Source organism: Nyctereutes procyonoides, unplaced genomic scaffold, assembly GCF_905146905.1.
Source record: "Nyctereutes procyonoides isolate TBG_1078 unplaced genomic scaffold, NYPRO_anot_genome, whole genome shotgun sequence".
Lineage (NCBI taxonomy): Eukaryota > Metazoa > Chordata > Mammalia > Carnivora > Canidae > Nyctereutes > Nyctereutes procyonoides.
The window spans coordinates 14,747,003-14,771,871 of NW_026575030.1; the positions used below are offsets into that span (position 1 = coordinate 14,747,003).

Sequence of the window (24,869 nt, forward strand, 5' to 3'; positions counted from 1 at the left end):
TCATGGATGGAGGGCATATCACCATCACTGGTCACTAGCGTTCCACCACCAGACTCAGCACTACACTGGGGGACAAGGCCACAGGCTGGAAGGAGTGACCAGCACTAGGCCCTTGAGCTCAGGTCTGGGTTTGAATCCTGGCTCTGTCCTTGGCAACTGATCATGTCTCTGAGACTCAGTCTTTTCATATATATAAAACAGGATTGGAAATGGCTATTGGCAATGTTGTTTGGGGGATTTCAGCTAATGAGAAGTACTCATGATTTGTGTCTGTCCCATGACAGTGGGTTTTGAATGAGAGAAGCATCATGAGTAGAAGATGATGCAAGTGAATTCCCAGTACGGAACACACCATAAAAAGCAGTGGCATGGGCCCCACTTACTTCTAGCTGCCCCCCGCCCCAGATTCTGAGGCACATGGATGCAAACAGAATCTGAAAGGCTCTCCAAGACAAGGCAGACACAGCAGCCTCTGGCAGGCGGGTCAGACAGGGCCTCCTAGCAAGCTGGCCTAAGGACTAGAGGCTCCTATAGAGGTAGTAGCCACCTAAAGTTGGCCAGGAGGATGAATGTCCAGGAGTAAGGCCTGAGCCTCCAGAAAATATTCCAGGGTGGCTCCATCAGAGCAGACCTGGGGGAAAGTTGCAGTTCCTGACTCAAATTCCCAGGTTAGGACTGTGCTGGTGGTGTGCCCTGACATGGAGACTGAGCTCAAAGCCTGTGATTATCACTGGAATATTGAGAAATGAACAACTCTCAGATCTCATGGCTGACAAAACCTGATCTAGATAAAGGACAGTTCAAGGGAAGGGCAGGAGAGTACCCAGGGCTGGGGGGAAACAAAGGTGGACGCCTCCCATCTCCTTCCTGGAATCAGCCAAACCATCACTGATAATCATTCTGTAATGATTAGCCAAAGGATTAGTGTATGCAAAAGTTCTGTGCCAGGTGGAAAGATAAATGCAAAAGATAGTTTTATCACCTAGCACCTAATAGGTGCTCAGTTTAGTTGGGTTAGCAATCACTGCAAACTCCTGCTTTCATAACCTCTCTTCTGGATGATTTTTCCTTCTGCGTTTCAATCTGGTCTGCTGAGAAGAACTTTCTCTCAGTAAGCTTTGATGGCCACTGACTTACTATGTGCAGGCCATCTTGCAAAAATGCTAGGATACTGAGATGAAGATTCCATGGCCCTCCCTTCACTCCCAGAGTTGTTTTGACATACTTGGTGAGTTTGTACCTAGTAATAGGAGGTCCCTTCCGCTAGGAGGTCAGGACAGATACCCTCCTTGACATGTAGACATTGTTCACCAGGTAGGCCAGGTGAAGTGAAGATCTCAGGGAACAGCATGAGCCAAAGCCTGGATGTGTGAAATAGAATCCTTGTGACATAAAATGGGCCCACATGGGACAAGCAGAAGACATGTGAACATGTGAGATAATAATGTGAGAATTCATAGCTTGTGCCTATGGCTCTGGGCTTGGGCCCAGGAGATCCTAGAGCTCTCCTCCAGGTGTATCTCCCTTAGAACACTCCCAGTCTATCTGATTAGTTGACAAAGAACCAAACAGTCCATGGAGCTGATGTGCAAAATTTGGGACATACTTTTATACCAAGAAATTTGTTGTTGTTTGTCTAAAAATTCAAATGTAACTGGTTCCTAACTGCATTTTATCTGGCAACCCTAGGAAGACGGGACATGGACATGGGTGTTTTTTAAAGGGTTGCATGTGATTCTGATATGCAGCCAGAGATGAGAACCACACACAAGAGGCTCCTGCTTTGAAGGAGCCCACATATTCAATGCCTTAACTCCCAGGCCAGGTGCCGGGGTGCAAAGCTCTCTGTATAGATGGAGGACTCCTAGTTTTAAAAAGCATCCTTATTTCAAACATTTTCTTTTTTCTTTTTTTTTTAAAGATTTTTGTTTATTCATCAGAGACAGAAAGAGAGAGAGGGAGAGAGAGAAACAGAGAGAGAAACAGGCAGAGGGAGAAGCAGGCTCCATGCAAGGAGCTTGACGTGGGACTCAATCCCAGGCCTCCAGGATCACGCTCTGGGCAGAAGGCAGCACTAAACTGCTAAGCCACCGGGGCTGCCCTCAAGCATTTTCAAGATCACCTTCTTACTCCTTCATTCCATCCATATACGGATACCTCCCACAATAGCTAAAAAGCTATTTTTTACATAATAAATTTGAAAATCTGAAACACATCTTACACTTTAAGTGATGTATTTATTTTATAATAATTTATTTTACATAATCATAATTGTATAATTATGGAAGTTATTCATTAGCTATTTATATTTTAATACAATATAATGAATCATTTTTCATTACCTTCCTACCTTTTCTATCACACTATCTCATTCTCTTCTAATCACACTCCTGTCAGAACCTGAAACTCTCTAACCCTCAACTTGTCAAGTATGACTTGCTGGACCCCTCCCCCCCACCACCACCACACACCCATACCCTCTGCTGTCTGTCTCTCATTGTGTCACTCTGATCTTGTCTCAGTGGCTTCCAGGTGCTCTTCTAAACTTAGAAAACACTCTCCTCTCCATCCCTATACTACTTGAGAATTTCGGGAATCTCCTTTTCCCTAATCTCTCACCTGCTCATGGCCTACAGTAGAAGACACAGCCTGACCTTTAAGACTCTACTTCCTGGAGGCAACTAGGTGGCTCAGGTGATTAAGCATCCAACTCTCGGTTTTGACTCAGGTCCTGATCTCAGGATCATGAAGTGGAGCCCAGGGTCAGGCTCCACCACTGTCTCTCTCTCCATCTCCTTCTGCCCCTCCACCCCCACTCATGCTCTCTGCTCTCTCTCACTCTCTCTCTCTCTCTCAAAAAGGACTCTCTACTTCCCATAATGAAATGAATAATTAAGTTTATTAATGATATTGAATATGATAGTGATGGTGGAAGAAGTAATAAGACATGGAAAAGGAAGAGAGGAAAATAAACTCAAGATATGTACTAGATTTAGCCATTCATATCTCTCCTTCCTTCTCCTAAAAACATAGCTTTTATATTTCCCCCCAAAAAATTAAAAACATCTATTTAATAGGCATAGAATTAAAAATTGCATTTTTAAAAATATGAAACCATCTGTACTAAAAAGGATAAAATTATTTGAAATCTACACTTAGACTATCTGGCATATTAGAGCCCTAATCCTAACTCCTTAAACAGATCCAACTCTATAACAGGTTGATGTCTCTTTTGGTAACTCTGTTTTCATTCTGTTATTTGGTTTGCTTAAGAAAGTAGTATATCAGTCTGATAGAATAGTAAATTTTGTCTGTACTTACCCTTTTCCCTTAAGATTATGTGTTAGATTTCAACCCTGCATTTGAAATGCTAAAATCCCTGATGAGGAAAGATACACAAAGTCCCCTGTCCATATCAGTTGTACTAAAACATCCAATTCACCTTTTCTGCTGATCATGAGATATAACCCTTTATTGGACTTTAACCACACTACCTGCAAAATTCCAAAGTGAAACACAGTCTAAGTTTGTTGGCTTTCTTGATTGGTCTCCAGGGCATTTATCACTTTCTGTGAAAGAAACATTTAATTTAGATGGCAGTTGATTTGTGTCATGGGATTTCAACTGACAGGAGGAAGAGTTATGTATGTGTTTATAGCTTCTTTGCTTTTAAAAGATTAATGTTGGGGAAATATAAATCACAAGACCTGAACGGGGGGCTGGGAAGACAGAACAGGAGTGTGCCAAGGTGATGGATTGAGATGTATTATAGAGTGTCTTCATCAGCCAGAAACACAGTGGGAGGATGGGGTGAAGGGGTGGTGGGGTGGGAGCAGTGAAGAAAAATGGCTTTTCCTCCCCAAGCACAAAGACAGCACAAGGGCTTGATTCTGGGCAGCCAGCTTCCTGGTTCTGGTGCTGGATGCAAAATGAGGTAAATTGGTGACTTCCTAAAGCCCCTTTCCTGCCCTGATACCCAGAGGACAAAGGAGGGCTAACAGCGAGTGAGAAGTGTCTGGACGCCCAACTATCCCAGGAGATAAACAAGTACTCCCTACCCCTCAAGTCACTGGAACTGTCTCCCTCTGCTTCCCCCATAGGGGCCCTGGATCCAGGGGCCATATATGTGTGCACACATGTGTGCAGGAGCTATGCTCAAATAAATGGGAATGGTAAGAAGAGCTTGCATGTGTTCGCACTGCCTTTCTTGGATCTATGCAGGTGCATCCTTCTATATTGGCGAGTTAGCTGAGGGTTAGAGAGGGTTATTTGCATGTGGGACTCAGGAGCCAAGACCTACGGCCATACCTCTCTGGTACCACAATCCATACTCCTGTGCTGTGCATCACAATGCCTTCCTCAATCACTTTAAGATTATTTCTTAGAAGAGTGTGTTGATGTGCATTTGCCCTTCTCTTCATCATTGCCCCAAGCAATACACTCCCAATATGTAGGTCAAAATGTACCCTCCCTTTCAAATCCTGATCCAGCTTAAAAAACCACAGAAGTATCTTTCATAATACTAGCTAACAGGTATTGCATATAAAATCATACCATGCCATCTATATGCATCAACTCATGTCATCCTTACAACTGCCCTCCAAGGTTCTCTCATAATCCCATTGCTTGTGTAAGAACAGTGAGCCTCAGCATGCCTTTACCCGGTGGAGAGAAAGCAGCATCCCTCAGTGTGGGTGCTCTCACTGGCTTGGGAGGAAGAGAAACATTCCAGGAAATGGAAGAGGAGCCACACATGCCTCCTACTCCTGTGACCTTCCAGGATACTCACCACATCTCTACCCTTCTGGTCCATTACCTAGAGGTTCAGCTGCCTCAGGGCCACTTTGGCCTCCCTTAGCACATCCTGGGGAGGAAGTGATCTTGTCTGTCTTTAGGACGTGGGCACTCATGCCTTCATCTGACAGACTCTACTTGAGGCTTTCAATCACGCACATGGGCTATTGGCTTTAATTCTGTGTCCCCAGGACGCTACTGCCTGCTGCATACCAGAAGCAATAGGAGTCCCCTCCACCTCCTGTTCTCCTCCCCACTCTGCTCTTCTCCCAACAGGAAAGGGCTCTGCCACTCCTTCCTGTCAAATTCAGTGAAGGAAGGAGAAAAACATTTTCTGCATCCTGTTCACCAACTGATAAGCCTTCTGGAAAGCCAATAACAAAGCATGGCTAACTAAATCATTATTATTTACACATGCAGCCTGATCGAGGACATTTAGTCAGTAATTAGGTACCTAATTATGCTGAAAATGCAATTATATGATTTTTTAAGTGAATTAAGTCCTCCAGAGAAGTGGTAAGGATTAGCACATGTGATCCAGCTGAAGAGCAGGAACTGTAGAGGGCATGTCAGTGTGACCCTGGGCTGCGCAGAAACCGAGTGACCTGGACTTGAGTCACATGTGTGAGCACATACGCACATGGGCTGTTGGCTTTAATTCTGTGTCCCCAGGATGCTACTGCCTGCTGCATACCAGAAGCTTAATAAATGACATCCATTAATATCATTGAAAGCTTAGTGCGCATCTGTGAAAGGGCTGTTTCGTGGCTGGCGTGGAGACTCTTAAGGAGGTTATTTATTTAACTTGTGAAAGGCAGGTGTGCAGAAAAATGATAAAAGAGTCAACTGTGACATGCATGTCAGAGGATATTTTATGCAACATCACTTATTCGTTCACATAGCATTGTGTCAGATTTGAGGTATGTAAAATACAGTCCTTGCCCTCCAGTATTAAAAATCAGCACAGGAGACAGACAACTGCAAAGCCTTTTAATGGTGATTTGAACAAGTTGTTCAGCAAACTGCAGCTTTCTGGCCAAACTCAGCCCCTGACCTGTTTTGGTAGAGTCATGATTTTTACATTTTTAAAATATTGCTAAAAAAAAAAAAGAAGAAGAAGAAGGAGGAGGAGGAGAAGAAGGAGAAGAAAGAAGAAGAAAAGAAGGAGAAGGAGAAAAGAAGAAGAAGAAGCGAAGAACGAAGAACGAAGAAGAAGACAGGGCAGCCCGGGTGGCTCAGCAGTTTAGCGCTACCTTCAGCCCAGGATGTGATCCTGGAGACCCAGGATCGAGTCCCACGTCAGGCTTCTGCATGGAGCCTGCTTCTCCTTCTGCCTCTGTCTCTGCCTCTCTCTCTGTTTCTCGAATAAAAAAAAAAAAAAAAAAAAAAAAAGATAAAACGAAGAGACTTTGTTTTATGCATATAAAATCATACCATGCCATCTATATGGCAGAGTCTCTGTTTTATGCAACAGAAACTGTATGTGGCCTATAAAGCCTAAAATAGTTGTGAGAAAACTTGCTTCTGGGCAGCCCAGGTGGCTCAGCGGTTTGGCCCTGCCTTCAGCCCAGGGCGTGATCCTGGAGGCCTGGGATCAAATCCCATGTCAGGTTCCCTGCATGGAACCTGCTTCTCCCTCTGCCCGTGTCTCTGCCTCTTTCTCTCTCTCTCTCTGTCTCTCATTAATTAATTAATTAATTAATTAATTAATTAATTAAAAACCTTAAAAAAAGGAATATTAGAAAACTTGCTGCCTTCTGCTGGGATAGAGGGAGCATAGAGGCCCTTTGCAGAAGTCAGGGAAGGCTTCCCAGAGGAGGTGACATGATCTAAACTTGTTGGCAGAACAGGAGTTTGCAAAGGCCCAGAGTCATGATGGCACAGTGCAGCACAGGCCTTCCAGGAGCTTCTTTCCAGCCAGGCGCCCTGAACATGAAAAGCAAGGATAAAGGCAAACTTAGAGGATTTGTACCTGAAATAAGGGCTGTAGGCATTCAGAAGTTCTGAAATGTCAGGCAGTGGAACTTGGAGTAGATCTTCAGCAGGAGAACCAACAGGAATCTGGCCAGAGACACCAGCCTGCCCCCATCATCAATCAAAGGGAAGGGACAGATGACTCAGCTTCTCAGGGCCCTTATGGCCTAGATGCCACTGACTGTAGCCCTTGAATCATCAGAGAGTCCCTCTGGGGATTGAATGACCAGGGAGAGAAGAGAGAGGCACACGCAGACAACTCTAAGAGTGCTCCAGGCCTCCCACACAGACGCCAAGGACATGGGATGCCCCAGCCCTCTCCCCTATGGCCCAGTACTTCCCTTGCTGACCAGACCCTCAGCGCTGCCTGGCGTCTCTATCCCTAGGCCCCCAGATTGCATCACCCCCTTCCCTCAGCCTCTTCTCCCACGGGAGAGGAAGCCTGGCTCTCAGAAGACACTGCATTTCTCTCCCATGCCCTTGTGCCATTGGGCACTGTGTAAGACAGAGGTTACTTCCCAGGCACTATTACTCCTTCCTCCCTAAGAGCCCCTTCCTTCTAAAAAGCACACATCCTGTTCCCTAGGGTAAGGCCATTCCCTCTGCTGCCCCTCTCACACACTGCCACCATCATTCTTCATGCTGTGCATACATACAGGTGACTTCCTTCAACTCCTGCAATTGGCATCAGCCACTAGCTCCTATAGTCACTCCTGGCATGGGACACTGCTAGTGACCCCAGTCTCCATTTCAGTCATCTTGCCCTCCAGTGGACCCCGGCACTCCTAGTTCGTGCCAATGTCCATTCCATATCTCCACTCAGTTCATCCGCCCAGGGCACTCCGCCCTCCGCAGCCTGGCCACCTCCCTTCCTTTCTCACCTCTTCCCTTATGGTGCTCAGATTCTGTAGCCCATTGTTGTGGTCCTTTGTTGTAAGTCCTCAACTCCTGCCAGTAATCCCTAGAAAATATATTCAGGGCCACGATTTCTCACCTCTTCCACCAGAGTCCAAGCTACCATCCTCTCCACCCTGGATTTTACCACAGCGCCCTCATTGTCCCCTTCCCTTGCAGAGTGTCATCCTGTCAGTGTCTCAGTTTATGTCACTCTTCTCAGAATCCTCCCATGGCTCCTGTCTACCTCAGAGTGAGAGCTGATGCCCATACAGAGCTCTCAAGGCCCTACATGGTCTCCCCCCCGACCCCATCCCCCCAGTTCATACTCCAACACTGTCTTCTACAACTCATTTTATTATGGCCACACTGGCCTTCTGGGTGTTCCTGAATCACGCAGAGCTGTTCCCACTTCATTGCCTTTGCACTTGTTGTTCCTCTGTGTGCTACACTGTTTCCCAGATGCCTCCATCCTCCCCCGTTGCCTGGTTCAGCCTTACTCAGATGCCACCTTCCTGAGCCCTCTCAGCTGCACTGTTTAAACCTGTAGCTCCCACCCAGAGCCCCACCTTCCTTTCTGCTCCATTTTTTTCTCTTATCACCATTAGCACACTAATTTATCTCCCCTTTGCATTATCTGTATCTCTTCCCTAGGATGTGAACTCCAGGAGGACGAAACCTCTGGGCTTTGTCTACTTCTATAACCCAACTGGTTTAGGTTGAATGTTCTCTTCGTCTTTTCTCATTCTCACCTGTTCACTCAGTCTAGATATATCCAACTCCTCCCTGCTGCATGCCTGCACCTAAACATGGCCATGGCTGCAAGTACACCCCACTCACTCACATACAAATACATGTTGTACAGTCTCACACTCATGCACACTCACATGGACCAGCCCTACCTCAGCACCATGACCACATCCCCAGTGCGTTGTCCAGCAAACCACCATGTTTCCCTGCCTCCACACTCTCCAAGCCTCCCATATACTGTAGAATCTCCATTTCAGTTTACCTCTCTGGGAAAGAAATAAAAAGAAGCACTTCAAATACTAAAAACATGTATAGAAATCTTTTGGGGAACTTTGCTGCTCCTCCAGGAGCAGGAGGGAGGCAGGGTATCAGGGGAGGTTTTCCTTTTCTTAAGTTTGGGGATGGTCATGCTGCCAGAGCTAATCCAATGGAGGAAGGCAATTCAGTGAGGGAGGGGAGAGGGGAGGATCTCAACAGAGTCTAGGTGATGTGCAAGATGGATCTAATATACACTCAGAGGTTAGGAGCACAGACACTGTGGACAGCAGCAAAGGGAAAGCCGAGAACTTCTTGACACAGCATTCCCTGATTTCCTCCTGGTCCTGTGCCTGCTCCCTCTTGGGATGCCCTGTGGAAGGCCCCTGGCTCAACCCTCGCTCCTCTTCTCCTACCCTTGACTGTTAATGCCATTGAAACACTGGAGGCGCTAGCTGGGACTGCAGCCTGCACCTCTCCCCTGAGCCCCGAGACCCTATGCACAGAGGCCTACACTGAAACTGTGCTTCACATCTGGAGGCTCTCTGGGCATAGCAGGTCTTCACCTCCCCTTGAACAGATTGCCCACCCCTTCTAGTAAACATAGCCCCAGCCTTCCCACTCAGTCCAAAATCTTGACTCTTTCCTGTCTCTATTTTCTTTTTTCTTATTTTTTAAAATTTGCTCACCCTAATCCAATAGCACTCCTAGCAGCCCCTATTCCAGACATGTCCAAAATACCTCTGTTCTTCATCACCAGCACCACCACTGTGCAGACCTAAGCACTTGCATGGACCATGGCTGTAGTGGCTCCCATCCTCACCCTTGAGTCTGTCCTCAGCATGGCAGCCACAGTGATGCTGCTTAGATAGAAACAACATGAACAGCTCCCGTGGGAGACCCTCCCTGGCCTTCCATCCCTCTCAGATGGAAGCCATACTTCTTTCCTGTTGAGTGCTGCACCTTCTAGCCCCACGATCTCTGCCTCACTCCAGAGCTCATCACGCATTCCTGCTCTGGCCTTCACACTGGCCAGTGTCCATCTGGAACACTCCTCTTTTGGATTCAGAATGATCAGGGCTCTTTCTCCCTCTGCTTCACCCTATACGAAGCAGCTTAGGCTGCTACCCAGGGTACTGTACTGTGGCCTGGAAGACTTCAACAGCAGACATTTATGTGTGTTTCTGGAGGCTAGTAGCCCCAGATCAAAGCGCTGAGATATCCTGTATCTTGTGAGAGCCTGTTTTCTGCTTCATAGATGACCATCTTCTGTCTGGGTCCTTACATGGCAGAAGAGGTAAAGGAGCTCTCAGGGTCTTTTTAGAAAGGAACTAACTCCATTCCTGAGAGCTCCACCTCCCAATACCATCACAGTGAGGCATTTCAACATATGAATTTTGGTAGGACACAAACAGCACAGCTGTAGCACAGCCCAAAAGCACCTCCTCTGAGAGCCTCCCTGATCACTCGCTCTTCTCCTTTCTTTGTCTTATAGTGTCTATAACCACCTGGCCTTATAGCATGGATCCACATTTTTTGTGAGCTAATGGCTACTTTCCTCCTCTAGAATGGAAGACACTGAGGACAGGGCTTTGTGCTGTGCACTATGAGATCCTCAGTCTCTAAAACAGGAACACAGTAGCCATTCAGAGACTTTTGTTGGATGGATGATTCTGGAATTAGCTTTGAGATTAGACAGACTTAGATTCCAATCCCACTCTTATCCATTATGTGACCTCAGGCAAGTTACTCAATCTCTCTGTCAGTTTCTTCAACTGTAAAGTGATAGACGTTATAATATTCACCTCAGTGATTCTTGTGAAAAATTGGAACAATACATGCAATTATAAAATGAGCTCCCAAAATGGTGGCAATGGCATCATTATACACATCAGGAAAGGAAGGTTTCAAGTAGGAAAAGACAGCCTCAGGCAATCTGGATCTGTGGGGAAGTGCAGGCCAGTGTGCAGCTCAGGCCTCAGGGTGTGAAAGGGAGAGCAAACAAAGGCCACATCGGCCTATGGGGGCTTGGGTAAGTCTGAGAAGATGACGTTGTCTTCAGAAAAGCTTCAAAGGCAGGCACTACAGGGGCTACAGGGAGGACTGTAGGGTCACTACAGGGAGAGGCTTTATAATACCAGCCTCTGTTTTTTCCTAAGCTGAAGAGATCAAGCCCTCCCTAGGTCCATGCCTGATTGGCGAGAGTACCACTGGCCCACTTCCTGGGTGAGCACTGCTGTTCTGAGCCTCACACCTCATTGAGAGGCACACTGGCTCCTTAGAGAATTATCTTCCCCATTGTGGATCTCATTCACCATCCATGTGTTTGACCTTGGGCTGGAATAGTCACATAGCTGGGAAGCTGACAGCCTGGCAACCAGTGATAGGGACCTTGTCTCAGAGAAGCAGTTGCATCAGCCCAAGGAAGGGCGCTACAGGGCCACAGGTCGTAGAACACCATGTGTGTGTGCTTGTGTGTGTGCGTGTGTGCCTGTGCACTTGTGTGTGTGATGTAATATGGGAATTTCCATGAAGACCCAAAGCTGAGGAAACAATAAGCACACTCACATTCTAAACAGACACTGGACACATCCTAAATGGAGTCCATACTGGGGCAGGCACAGTCACCCATAAGCTATCGTCTCAGAAAGGCTAGATAGCTGCCCAGAGGGCATCCCTGAGGGCAGTTTTGGGAGACTACAATACCACGTTGTCCTTGTCTCTCTAAGTGGCCTTCAGCCTCTCTACTCTGGCCAAATGAGAAGGCCTGAGAGAGCCCCCAGAGCATGCAGGGCCGGTGCCACTGGGTTGCTGGCTCTCCATCCCTCTGTGCAGTAGAAGCAGCAGCAGCAGATCCTAAACCTTCCTTGGTCTGCAGGGTCAGGCTCAGAGGGCCTGGGTATGAACCACCTTCAAGCAGCCCACTCAGAAGATCATTATCCAGGCTAGATAGGGAGCGACTGAGGGGTCAGTCAGCTCAAGGCCCACTGGGGTCAGGGGCAGGGCAAGGTGGGCACACCTGCCTCAGCTCTTCCCAGAGGCCATCACCCTGGCCGCAGAAAGAGACTGCCCAGTCGAGGACTACCACCCCCACCAAGACCAAACAACCATGTCACCCATTAGGTAAAAAGACAGTTCCCCCTGGTCTCGAATCTCCTTTCCACTGCCACTCTGGAGAGGCCAGAATCAGAATTGATGGAGAGAGAAGAATTAAGGAGAGCGAGCGACCAGGCCCTCTTTCTCCTGCTGACCCGGCTGAGCACAAGTGGGAGTTTTTTAAAAAATATTTTATCTCATTGTGGTCTGAACACTTACCATGAGATCTACCCTCTTAACCAGTGTTCCAGGGTACCATACAGTTGACTGTGGACACATCTCTAGGGCTTTCTACCTTCATTTTCTGAAACTGCTCATTGATTAGCTAGTCCCCACTTACCCCCAGCCCCTAGCAATCACTATTCCACCCGTGGATTCTATGAATTCGACTATTTTAGATTCTTCATATAAATGGAATCATGCAGCATTTGTGCTTCTGTGACTAGCTTATTTCACTTAGGAGCTTTAAAATGGATATAAGACCAAAGCTTTTGTTGTGGACTAGACTTTTCCCAGAAGGGACTAAAAAGTTATAGAATTGGCCCACAATGCAGTCCCAGGTCAAGAGGAGATACACAAAGCACATTCTGACAATGCAAAGGGAGGACAGAAGCGGTGTCCCCATTGCAGGGCCCCATCATCTTCCCTGCCTGTCTCTCCTACACCAAAGGTCCCTCCTCCCATGCCTGCTCAACTCAGGGCCTCCTGGCTGCAGGCATTACCTGTAGGAGACCAGAATTAAAATTATATTGTGAATGAGTAATTGCTTTGAATACCAATTTGCTTAACTGGGTGAGAGAATGTGTAAACTTGCAAACAAACATTGCCATACTCCATATGTGTTTTCCCCACAAAACATGAAGTAGGGGTGGCAGCCCCTTGCCAGCTTGAGGAGCTCTCCTGGACTGATCAGGTAGCAAGACAAGGGCCAGATGGACAGCTGTGTCCTGGGGCCCTGGAGCCACCTAGCTCAGGTGGGAAGAAAAGGAATCCATGGCTGGGTTGATAACCCTGGGAAGCTGTGAATGCAGTGTAGGCATTGCGGTCAGGGAGGCTGTAGAGTAATGGAAGAGCCAGACAACAACGACCAGGATGAACATTCAAGGTCATTTTCAACCCAGAGCTGCTGTGCCCCCAGCAACTGATAAGTACATGCTTACTACAATGTGTACAATAGATCATAGTAACTCCTCCAACACCCTTCCCACAGACATTTTGAAAGATGAGACATTCTGTGACCTTGAGGTGCAATCACACTCTCTTAAAGTTACAATGGTTGGATTTCAGGGAATACAAGGATCTTCCCCGATTGAGGTCTGCGGCACCCACACAGCTAGCACTTTTCAAAGCAAACTATAGTCATTGCTTCCAGACCTAAACCCCATCACTTCTTTATAAATACAAGAACAGATACAGACTCTGAAAGTGGGGGGGGGGGGCAGAAATCATTGATGGAAAAATCACTATACTTGAAAAAAAAGAAGCAAGAGATATGGATGAGCATGAAGTGACTGAAGATGGCCACAGAGATAAGGAAGAAAGGAAGAGATGGAGAGAAGAGGAGGCCAAGAGGGGAAACTGAGTCTGTGCATTTCCATTATAAGGTCCCTTCCCCTGAGACTGAAATTAGAGGGACAATTGAGCCTCCTTTCAAAGAATCCTGCCTAGAGGGCTCTCCACCAGTCTAGGAAGTGAGAGGGATCCTTCCAGTGTCTTTAGGAAGATGCTCAAATCCAGGGATCCCTCAGTGGCCAGCTGAGTAGAACACCCACAATGACTGAAGGAGCAAAACCTGTCATCTAGCAGCTGCAGGATTTCTGATATCCAGGCTCTGACTCATCCCCTGAGATGGCCAGAGCTTGCCTTTGTTTCCACCTGCAGAAACAAGGGTGTCTGTGAGGACTTTGGACTCAAGCCACATCTGGAACTCCTCCATCCACATCTGCAGCCCAGGGAAAAGGCAAGATGAGCTAGGGGCATTGAATGCACTTGCAGTTTTCCCCTGTGAGGACTTCTTTATTGGAAGGGAGAATGTCTACTGGGTCAGACAAAAGGTATGTGAACACAAGACTCAGTCATTGAGAAAGTGCATCCATAGTCCCACTGTCCAGTGACGGCCCATGGTGGCTTTTATGGGAAACACTGCAGAAGGGATGCAAACACCCCACAGAGGGTGGGGCAGTGCAAGCAGGGGTGGGGGAGCTAGGAGGGAACTTTGTAGAGCTTTTAGTCAGCCTCGAAGATTCTTTGATGATAGCCCTTTCTGGAGATCCCCTCCCATTTCTTGACTTTAAGAAAACATGTTTATCATAGATAATTTGGAAAGTGCAGAAAAATAAATGTATGTTTGGAGAAAATAATACCACCTCTAACCACTACACAGCCACCACTCAAAAGCTACTACCTCAACATGCTATTTCCTTTTATTCCTTTCTCATAGGTATTTTTTTGAATACTTAACATAATTTATATTTATAGGGTCCTGTTTTTTCTTCTTAAATCATACTGTAAGCATTTCCTCCTGTCACTATAGATTTCCATGCATCACTTCAATAGCTGCATAATATTCTATTATATAAGCGTATCAGAATTTACATAACCAACTCCCTAATGTGGAATGTTTAGATTGTTCTCTTTCTTTTATTTCCCATTTTAAACCAAATTGCAGAATACTTTCCTGAGCATGAATTTTTGTTTCCTTTTCAGATTATTTCTCTAGGATCAATTACTAGAAGTGGAATTTTTGATTCTTAGGGTGACACATTTGCCAAATACTGTATGAGAGAATTAAAGGTGGCCATTTTTGAAAAATCTCACTTTGAGGCTATTTTGATATTGTTGACAATGGCGATAATGGTGACAATGATGATAATGAAACAGCCAACCTGTGCTGGCCACTGTGCTAGGTGCTCACCACATACTAACTCACAAGGAACCTATGCAGCTGTGCCATCACATTTCAAATGTGAGGAAGCTGAGGTTAGAAAGGTCACATCAGGGGACACCTGGGTGGCTCAGTGGTTGAGCATCTGCCTTCGGCCCAGGGTGTGATCCTGGAGTCCCAGGATCAAGCCCCATGCCCTGCATACAGCCTGCTTCTCGCTCTGCCTGTGTCTCTGCCTCTCTCTCTCTCTCTCTCTTTCTCTCTCTCTCTCTAGAATGAATGAATGAATGAATGAATGAATGAATGAATGAAATAAATAAATAAATGAATAAATAAATAAATAAATCTAAAAAAGAGAGAGAGAAAAGAAAGGACACAGCACTCCCCAGGATGGTCCAGGTGTGGTCTAGGCAGGAGCTCAGTCGTACTGTGGGACTGCCTTTTGCTGTGGACCTCACTCCTTCACCTGTTCACCCCTGAGCCTGGTTGACACAGCCAGTGTGCACACCTCATAGGTATGCAGGCACTCAGCCCTGAGCCTGGCAGGTGGAGGCTTCCTGCACCCTCACTCTATTCTAGTCTAGATGGAGCTGTGTATCCAGGGCCATCTGTACTTCGGTCACTTCTGCTGGAGCTCAGAGCTAGAAGCCAAGAAAATGTTGATTAGGATACTATTGTCCCCTCCTAGCTCCTCAAAATATCCCTAAGCATCCATTCCCTTTGCCATTTTGGTGCCCCAGACACCTTTCTTTGGAGAACCACTTCCCTGCTGCATCATCAGAGCCCAGGAATACTGAAATAAATCAGCAAAGGTTGTTTGCCCCTCCAGAGGTCTCACTGCAAACACTCAGCATGCAGATGGACATCCAGGGGGCAGCTGAGACTTTCAGAGTTTCCAAAGAACAAGGCAAAGGAGACTACAGTCTCAATGATCAGACATTGACAGAGACCAAGTGTACCTGCGAGATGCTGGCACAGGGCCCTCAGTCCTCTCACTCAGCTCCACTCATGGGGGCAGGCAAGGGAGCCAACACAGGTGACAGATTCTCACAGTTACCACCATGCCAAGTCTGAAACTACATCAGCTGGCTCCTTAAAGGAAGGACACTAAGCTCGGGTTGTGATGAGGACAGCTGGAACTGTGACTTCTTATTTTCATTGCTAAGAGAGTACCATCCCCCACGACTTCCATTTACCAAAGCTTTATATCACCTCCTTGCAGAGAGGAGGTGTGTGATAGCATTTTAACTGAGCACGTGGTCTATAAGCCACTCTGTCTTGAGCTCAGTGGTTTTCAAAGACAGGCTCCTGGACCAGCACATCAGCAGCCCCTGGGAACATATTTCGCAATGTAAATTTTCCGGCCCATTCTAAGCATGCTGCGTCAGAATCTGAGGTGCAGAGATCTGTGGTATCACAAATCCACCAGGAAATCCTGATGCACACTCAGATTGAGAACCCATGCCTATCAGCCCCCACTAACCCTATCAGAAAGAGGTTTTACTCTCTACTTTACAGAAATGGAAAAGGAGGCTCCTAGAGGTGAGCTAACTTGCCTGAGAAGTTCTGCGCTCCAGCATAGGCGTTGTCCTACCTCACGGGGCTTTGTACCTGACATAATGATGACGTGGTACCACAACAGGCCCACACAGAGGTCCTCTGGCCCCACCCAGAAATTGTGACTTCTCCACTATGAACTTGCCCCCCCCCCGCCGTGCCCTCTCACCACTGCACCCAGTTCCCCCTGCCTGCATTGCCTACCCTGCCATCTCCATAGGTCAGCCGTGGGGGGCCTCCTCTTCCTCCAGAAAGCCCTTCCTGAGAACATGAGACAGCTACCCTTCCTAAACTTACCCACAGGCATTTGTCTCTGTTACACAGTAGGCTCCTTAAAGGTAAGGCCCTTGCTTCGCTAGAGATGACATCATGCAAAATAGTAGGTGCTAAAGAAATGTCGCTGAGGAAAGGAAGAAGAAACAAAATCTTGAGCGTCTGCACTATCATGTCAAAGACACTGGGAGTCCTGGGGCTGAGTCTGATGGGTGAGTCCCCTCTGCAACACCCCCAGGCATATCTTTATTGCTCATTTTGACACTCTACCCAACAGCGTTGGCAGTCTCTTTTCACATAAATATGTTGAATCTCCTCAATCAAGTCATAAGCTCCCTGGGGGTACACCCCATCCTCTCCACATCCCTGGGGCTGGGCAAATGCTACCTGCTTAGCCAACATTTCTGGCTTGCAAGAGAGATGGACAGACAGCAAATAATAAGCTATTCGTTTATTACTTTGTAGCACTACTATCCTGAGATCAACTCTTCCCCAGTTGTAGCTTAACTGTTATATCCTTTCAGGGTATGATAACAACAAACCCTGTGGTCGACATTGTTCCTACCAAAAAATAAAAGTCAGATAATAAACTTCAGTTGTCAACTGCTTTCTGCTTAACTGGCATAAGAAATTGCCAGATTTCTTATGCCAATAGGCAAGAATCTAGCACAGAAAGAAGAAAGAAACTCCAGTGGGAGTGAAGAACTTTCTAGGGCCACAAAGTTTCTTGTCCTTTCCCCAATAGCTGCCCTACTCCTGAACCCAAATCATATTCGTGCAAAGTCATTGCTGTGGGAGAGTTGACTTTTTTAACCAGATCTGTAGTCCCCTTGAAATAGAATGCTCTGGGTAAGTGGCACAGAGCTCGGCAAATTGCCAGGCGGTGGTGTGGTTGCCTCTGCATTGCTGTCATAGGCAGGGTTGTCATGGCAGGAATTCTCCCAAGGACTCCATGCAAACCTGTGTTCCCCTTCATGGTTTTAAAAATGAAATAATCTTCCTCTTCCCAGAACACTTAGGTCTCCTTTTCCAAAGGCATTCTCCCTCTTGACTAAAAGGAACTCAATCCCCAGAGGCCTCAGCCCTGGCCGAAATTCTTGCCCCTTTGCTGGGCCAGGCGGACATGGGAAGCGGGGAGCAGGCACTTCCGACATAACTCGTGAGGCACAAGGAAAATCTGTTAGAGATGGGCAGGAGGTGTGAAGACAAAACCTCGCAGGAAAGAAGAGAACTCCTGGCACAGCTTCATCAGACAGACAACACAAAAGAAGGGAGGTCCTTAGTGGCAACAAAGGGTTGACCTATGTCCCTGGAGCCAGCGCCTATCCACTGCTCTCTGTCAACATCGGAAAATACCCTCACCTCCCGACCCCAGGGCCCAGCTGCTGCTAAAGTCCTGCATCCTGTTGGCTATGTCCAAGCTGCCAGCTGGAACTGGGAATGTCACCTTAAATGAGAGAGCTTCCATAGAAATCTTGCCCAGTGCCTAAGCCTAGTAAATACACAGAGAACCTATGCAGTGCCCCTCCTCCTCCAGAGCCTCAGAAGCCTGAACCCCCAGGATACATGGCCTCATCTCCACGATCAGGGGTCATTCTTCCCACTTGCCATCGCACCCCTACCCCTGTTAGAGGGCAACTTCCCTAAAGAGAGTTTCGGGTAGTAACAGCCCTCCCCTTTCCTCTCCTTCTGGAAACTCATCAGTTCAGCTCACAGGAAGCATCTGTTATCCCTGCCCTTGGCACATGGCCCAGGCCCTGGCCTTGTGGTGATGCCTGTGGCTAGCCACACTGGGGATTCGGAAGCCCAGAGCTGTCACACAACATGGCCACCTTGCCACCATGACCCATACTAGCTTTTGTTTGGAGTGAGGCCATGCTTTCTTCACCATCTGCCTGCTCATAGTTGCGCTCCCTTGAACCCAGCACTGCAGGACTAGGCATTCTCTCTTACAGTGCTGTGGTTTGAGCCAGGCCTTCCGAACAGCTTGGTGAATGCTATTGGTGTGTGCACAAATGAAATCTAAGCCCCACCAAACAGTATTCACTCTGGCTGCCTATGATGGGGCCTGATGATTTCTGAATACCTCTCTCTGTGTGTCTCTCTCTCTCCCCTCCCCTCTTGTCTTCTTCTTCTTTTGCTTCTCTCCCTCTCCCCTTCCTCTCTCTCTCTCTAGTTGGGTCCCACCAGTGGTTTGGATTTACCATATGACAAACACTGCCCTAAATAAGTTGTATGTCATAATCACATCTCCCAGGGAAACCATAAGCCCCCTGAGGTTAGAGACTCATTCTCTATTTCCTGAAAGCTCCTCTGTCCCTGTGGTAATGCTGGGAACACAGAGACACTCAGCATCCAGATGTTGATTTACTGTCAGCCAGGACTGTGGTGGGAATCCATGACCAGCATCCATCCTCTGCAAGGACTCCCAACATCTGTTAGTGGGTCGCTTAGGTGACTGACATTGAATTATGTGCAAACCAGAGTAACAATAAGAGTGAAATCAAACTAGTGGTGACAGGATGTGAGGATGGTCTGGCTATGATATCTGTCACCCCACTGATCACCAGGGTTGATTCAGCAGATCTGGCTATCTAGGGGGTATTTCCTTCCTTCCTCACCACTCCATGTGTGTCCCTCCCAAAGCCGCTCCCTCAGTCAAAGAGGATGACCTTCCCTGATAGAGAAGGATGGTTCTTTGGACAAGGATATTTGAGTAACGGAGCTCTCCTGCTAAAATCTCCAAATAAGTCCATCTGTAGGAGAATGTAGGGTGGTCAAGCTTCCAAGACTCCAGACACATCCAAATGAGGCTCTGTATGTGGCAGTCTGCCTTTGTTTAAAAAAAAAAAAAAGTGGTGACAACTCAGTAAACACCTATTCTGAGCTATGTGCCATTAGGTATTGTCTACATAATATATATAAAATATTTATCATGTGTGGGCATGTCACTTCTAATCCCTACCATGGGGGGGGTTGTTAATCTTGTTTTACATACACAGAAACTAAAGTCAGTCAATATTAAATATTTTGCTGATACACCACTGTGAAATTTCGTGCCAAGACTTGAACCAAAAGCTGTCTTCACAACAATGTGGACAATGCAAGGTACAGTTTGATTCTCAGTTCTCCCAAAGGGACCAGGCTTTCAAATAACATTCAACAACTGTTCTTGGGTGCCAGGCACATAGCCCAATTCTGGGCATAGAGCTATGAGTGGGGCTAACATATTCCGGGATTTGTAGAGCTTTCTCTCTGGTGGGGGCATTGCAGTCTTGAGGGGAGCCAAGAAGGGAAATCGCAGAATACCTTGGATCTCTATGAAAGAGTTGAGGCCTCCCATGCCTGCCCATGAAGGCTACACCGTGGCTTATTTCTGACCTCAGACCTACACCCAGCTGTAAATAACACCTTGTTCTGCCATAAATGTACCCCCTAGGATTGTCCTTCAATCCCTCTACCCCAATTCCTGAGCTCAGAATGATGCTGATTCCAATCACATACTCACCCTTCAACCCCACTAGGGGTGGGCTTTCATTCCAGGGTCCCAATCTGCTTGCGCACTAACCCATCAACTTCCTGGGCAGATGGAGCTCACTCCAGCCAGCCTTTCCAAATATCTCCTATCATTACTGCTGGCTAAAGGGAAGCAGGGCAAGGGAGGATAGCTGAAGACAGTGCTCCCCCCACCATCTCCAGAGGTGAGAGCTGAAAGCACAGGCTTCGAGCAATTGTTTTTAAAAGAAAAGGAAACAGCAGTCCTTTCTAACCCTGACTGGGTTGGACAAACTGGCATAAGAAATGCTGGCCTTTACCTGGACCATTCTGAGTGGCAATTCTGGATATTTGAACTTCTGTGACCATCCATGCAGACTTAAGGAAGGGGCCACTCTTTTTTCTTACTGAATCGTGTGATCACTTAATGATTGAGGAAGGTCTACAATGCCAGTGTCTGAATACACTCACCCATGTATACATGTATACATGCCTACATGCATTTCTTTATGGAGTATTATTCAGCAAATATTTATTGAGCACCAACTGTGTACTAGGTGGCTAAATTCCAGGTTGCTCTCATTCACCCTGGATCTCAAAGCAGATGCCACTTGAACTTCCAGCCCTTCCGACCTCAGGTGGAGGCTCTGAAGCACTTAGAAGCTGATCTGACTGCTCCTCCTGCCTCCCCTTCTCTCCCCTTGCTGACTCCTGCTGTGTGCCTGCTTTGTCTCTTTACTGACTTGAGGACCTCTTTTAACCTCTTCCTCACCTCCAGGCTCTAGGCTGGTTCTTCTCCTCCTCTGCCTCCAACCTTACCTTGGCTCCCTGCACTGTCCTTCCTGGCACCACAGCTGGTTTCTTATCAGAAAAAGGCATCTGAAAGCTGCGCTGGGGAGAATGACCTCATCCCACTATAATAAAAGTGATTATCTGAGCAGAAAGGACTATTATGAAGAAGTCTTCTCTGTTTTAATATGCATAGCCATTGTAGCGGGAACATGGGATTTCCATGTTAACACTGATATTTCTGTGGTCTAATAAATCCTTCCTCTCACTTATCTCCCAGAGGAGAGAGAAGACACTGTGCTGGAAGTGATGTGCAGGTTCCTGCTCTCCTTGAGATGCTAGCCCTGTGGCCAGACCATAGCACCTTGGAAAAACACTCAGTAATTTGCTAGTGCCCCAGGGCGGCCCTTCCCACAGGAGAGCCATTCAGAGATCACAGAGGGGCCTGGGGGAGGAGCCTCCAGACAGGAGCCATCCTGGGAAGGACATCTTCAAGAGAGAAAAGAGAAAGTACTCCACAGAAGTGAGTGTGAGCAAAATCAGGGCCCACCATTGGGCAAGCTGTGTGACCTTGGGCAGGTCACTCTCTGATGCTCAGTGTCACACCTATAAAATGGACTGGTAATACCACACGCCTCATCAAACTGTGGCAAAGACCACCTGATATGACGGGAGAAAGGTAACTAAACCAATACGTGGCATGTACAGACCCTCCACGTGTGGGGACAACTCACATATAGTCTGTTTTTACCATTCTCGTGAGAAATGCTGAGGTCCAAAGGCAGGTGGTGCTGGCAACAGGTGCATCACTGCCCACCTTCATGCTCACCATCAAGCATGTCTCCCCAATGTCTGCCCAGTGCTGGAGCCTGTCCCTCACCCCACTTGCACTGTTTCAGAGATGCCAGACCTGAGTCTGCCTCCACTGTAGTTCACATGTTCTCTCCAGACTGGCCAGTGGCCAGGCAGAGCCAGAAGCCTGTCCATGCTCACACTGCCTCCTGTCCACTCAGCGTGTTTGCAGAGCCGTGCACCTGTGAGCAGGGGGTGCAGGCACAGCTGGGGTGCTGCTAAGTACGGGAAACTTTTTCTCCCCACTTAGGCTCTTCTCTTCTGTTCACAGAACTCGACACTGGCACATTTTTCATGTCATTGGGGGCAAACATTGCCGTCATTGCAGGTAAGCTATCCTGGGCCTCCAAGCCAGGAGGGTCAGATGGAATGCCCAGGGTAGAACCCGCCTTCAAAGCAAATGCCTGAATGAGAATGAGGCTGCATTGGGGCCTATATGTAAGTCCCTCTAAAACTCATAAGTGTTCCCTTCCCCCATTACTCCCAGGCTCCGAGTGACCCACCCCCTATTGCCCAGACTTCAAACCTCTTCTAACTGCTCATGAGTCCAAACAGAAATGAAAGGCTGACGTCTGCCCATATCCCATGCATTTGCACAGCATCCTCCAGAATCCTCTCCCTCTTCAACTCATTTTTGGTTGATCCCTGCTTCCCTGCCAGATTCATGCAGCCCTCACCTTCAGAAAGTGTGCTGGAACTAAGGTAGGATGATGAGCAGTGAATCACACTCCACCCAACTTGTCCTAAGTGCTTCCCATGGCCCTGTCTTGTTTCCCCAATAGTGACTGCACAGAGGGCAGTCACCAGGGCCTAGCCTTCTGGGCACTTTCAGGGCTTTAGCACCAAATCTTGTGTCCCAGGAAACTTCTCAGTTGGGATTACTCTGGTTTTAAAACTGAAAGTCCCAAAGGCCCATGAACCCCTTAGTTTTAGGTAAATGCATGCAGCTCATTCTGCAAGTTTTGCATAGAGATCTGTCTTCCTCAGTAGACCAAGTGCCCCTGAGCAAAGTTCCCTTCTGGGATCCTATTCCAGCCTCAGTCTACACCAGGCTGAGTGGAGGTAGGGGGAGCAGAAGGAGAGTGAGGGGCAACTCAGATGGGCACAAATAAGGGTGAGCACACTCTGGGCAGGAGGAAGAAGGGCAAGAACGAACCAGTCTGTCTGGGGTTGGTGTTCATTATAGCAGAGTATCTGTCCTGCCCCAAGCCCTGTGCATCCTGACCCCCTGTCCCTAGTTCCAGATACCTTCTCCAGACAGAGCCATGCATTGCTTCCCTCCTGCAGGTGTGATCGCCGCTATAGCCTTTGTCCTGATCTGCCTCCTGATCTTCATGCTACGCTACATGTACCGGCACAAGGGCACATACTACACGAACGAGGCCAAGGGCACAGAATTTGCCGAAAGTGCAGACACAGCCCTGCAGGACGATCCTTCCCTCCAGGACACAGGTGACAACAGCAGAAAGGAGTACTTTATCTGAAGGGCACCAGGCCTCACCTCCCCCAATGCCTCCTTCAACTCCATGAGAGAAGATGCACCCCACAACCCCAGCCTGCTCTGTACTACCAGGAGGACAATAAGAGCACCCACCTCATCCCCAAGATATGCACCTGGCCGGGAACACTAGGTGTCATCCTGGGTAGAGAGAGGAAAGAAGGAGGAACTGAGCCACAAGAGGACTGACCCAGGCACCCAGAGCTGCAGTGGCTACCCAGGAGGCCTGCCTTTGTTCTGCCAGAGGGAGAAAGTCTTGGTCCTCCTGGGCAGTACAATCTGTCATCAGCATGATGTGAAAGTCCTTACTAGGTGGGTGGGTCTGAGGGCTAGGGCAGCAAGGAAGTGAGTCATCTGTAAGCTGACTGGGGATAATGGCATCAAATGTCAGTCCTTGACATTTGGGGGGAAAGCAGGTGCCAAAGCTAAAAGGCACCTTAGTCTCCCATTGATCCAGCTCTAAATGATTAGAAATAAATTTGAAATGTAACCAAGCATTCAGAGTCAAACAGCATTACTGTAATTGTCTAGAGAACGATAACTACCACTCAGGCCTTGCTTTTCACCAGTGTGACTTTGTGTTCCCTGCTACAGTCTGCATGAGTGGGACTGGGATCATCCACTTCCATCCCCATTGGCTTGTCTCAGCATAGACTGCACAAAGGGGTCCTGAGCCCCCGGGGAAAGGAGGGCCTAGTGACCAGATTTCTTTTTTCCCTATGTAGGCACAAACTTCATGAAACAAATATAAGAGTGGAATGTTCTTCTAAAAATAGGCTGTCCTAGCTGCCAGGGCACTGGCTGAAGCACTGATTATCTAAGCATGGTATTAGAAAAACTACACATGTTAAATAACTATGAGTGAACCCCTCCTTCCTGTAATAACAATGGCTACAGCACAGACTGCAGAGTGCCATTGCTCTGGGTTTGGGCCTTGGATTCCCGTTTCCTGGTCCTGGGACCTTGGGCAACTCACTTGACCTTTCTGGCATCAGTCTTCTCTTCCCTAGAGTGGACATGACTCCATGGTAGTGTTGAGGAGGAAAATTTTTCCTCTACTCTCCAAGATCCTTCTGGCTGGACTAAGAATCAAGTTGACATGAAACAGATTGGCAGGAAAAATCAAATTTAATATCCTAAGTACTAAACATGGAATTCCAAAAACAGTCAGGCAAAATGAGGTATATATGCCATCCTGACTAAGTAGAAAAGGGTAGGGGTCTGGGACTTCAAAGGAAAGGAAAGCTCATTCCCAGGAAGGTGAAAAAGAGTAAATGCTTAGTAAACAAATGTTTGTTGGGCCCTTTAGGAACAATGGGACATGGAAAGGAATCTTAACCTGAACCCCTCCCTGTCTACCTCCTCTGGTTATATTATAATGTAGTTATCTATGGTGATAGCTCCTTTTCTGAATCAGGTCCTTTGTGTAAATTCTTTTAGGCAGTTAAGGGGAAGGTCAGAGTTTCTTCCTAAGTCTTTGGGGCCTTGATTGTTTCCAGCTCAAAATAATCTACATGCCAAAGTGGGCCCATCCTGAGGGACTCATTCTGAATCCCTACAGTACAAAGTCTCAGGGTTGATGGCAGGAACAAATGTGGCAGGTGCTCAGTGCTGTCTTCTAGTGTCAATAATTGGCACTAGAAATGCAGTACATATGGATTAGTTAATGAAAGTTGCTCATTGCACCATTTCTCAGCACTTTCTGAGGAGGAGTGATTGTCATTTAAAATGAATAATAGGGAGAGAAGATGAACTTAC

General features: G+C 47.4%; 1 protein-coding gene across 1 annotated transcript in view; it reads left to right on the forward strand.

The window, feature by feature from the left end:
* Positions 1–23,606, forward strand: part of GYPC (glycophorin C (Gerbich blood group)) — a 42,371-nt gene extending 18,765 nt beyond the window's left edge. Inside the window, exons 2-3 of the mRNA XM_055316341.1 lie at positions 21,885–21,941; positions 22,901–23,606. Coding sequence (XP_055172316.1) covers positions 21,885–21,941; positions 22,901–23,097 — 254 coding nt within the window. The 3' untranslated portion in view covers positions 23,098–23,606. The remainder of the gene's footprint in view (positions 1–21,884; positions 21,942–22,900) is intronic.
* The last annotated feature ends 1,263 nt before the right edge of the window (positions 23,607–24,869 follow it).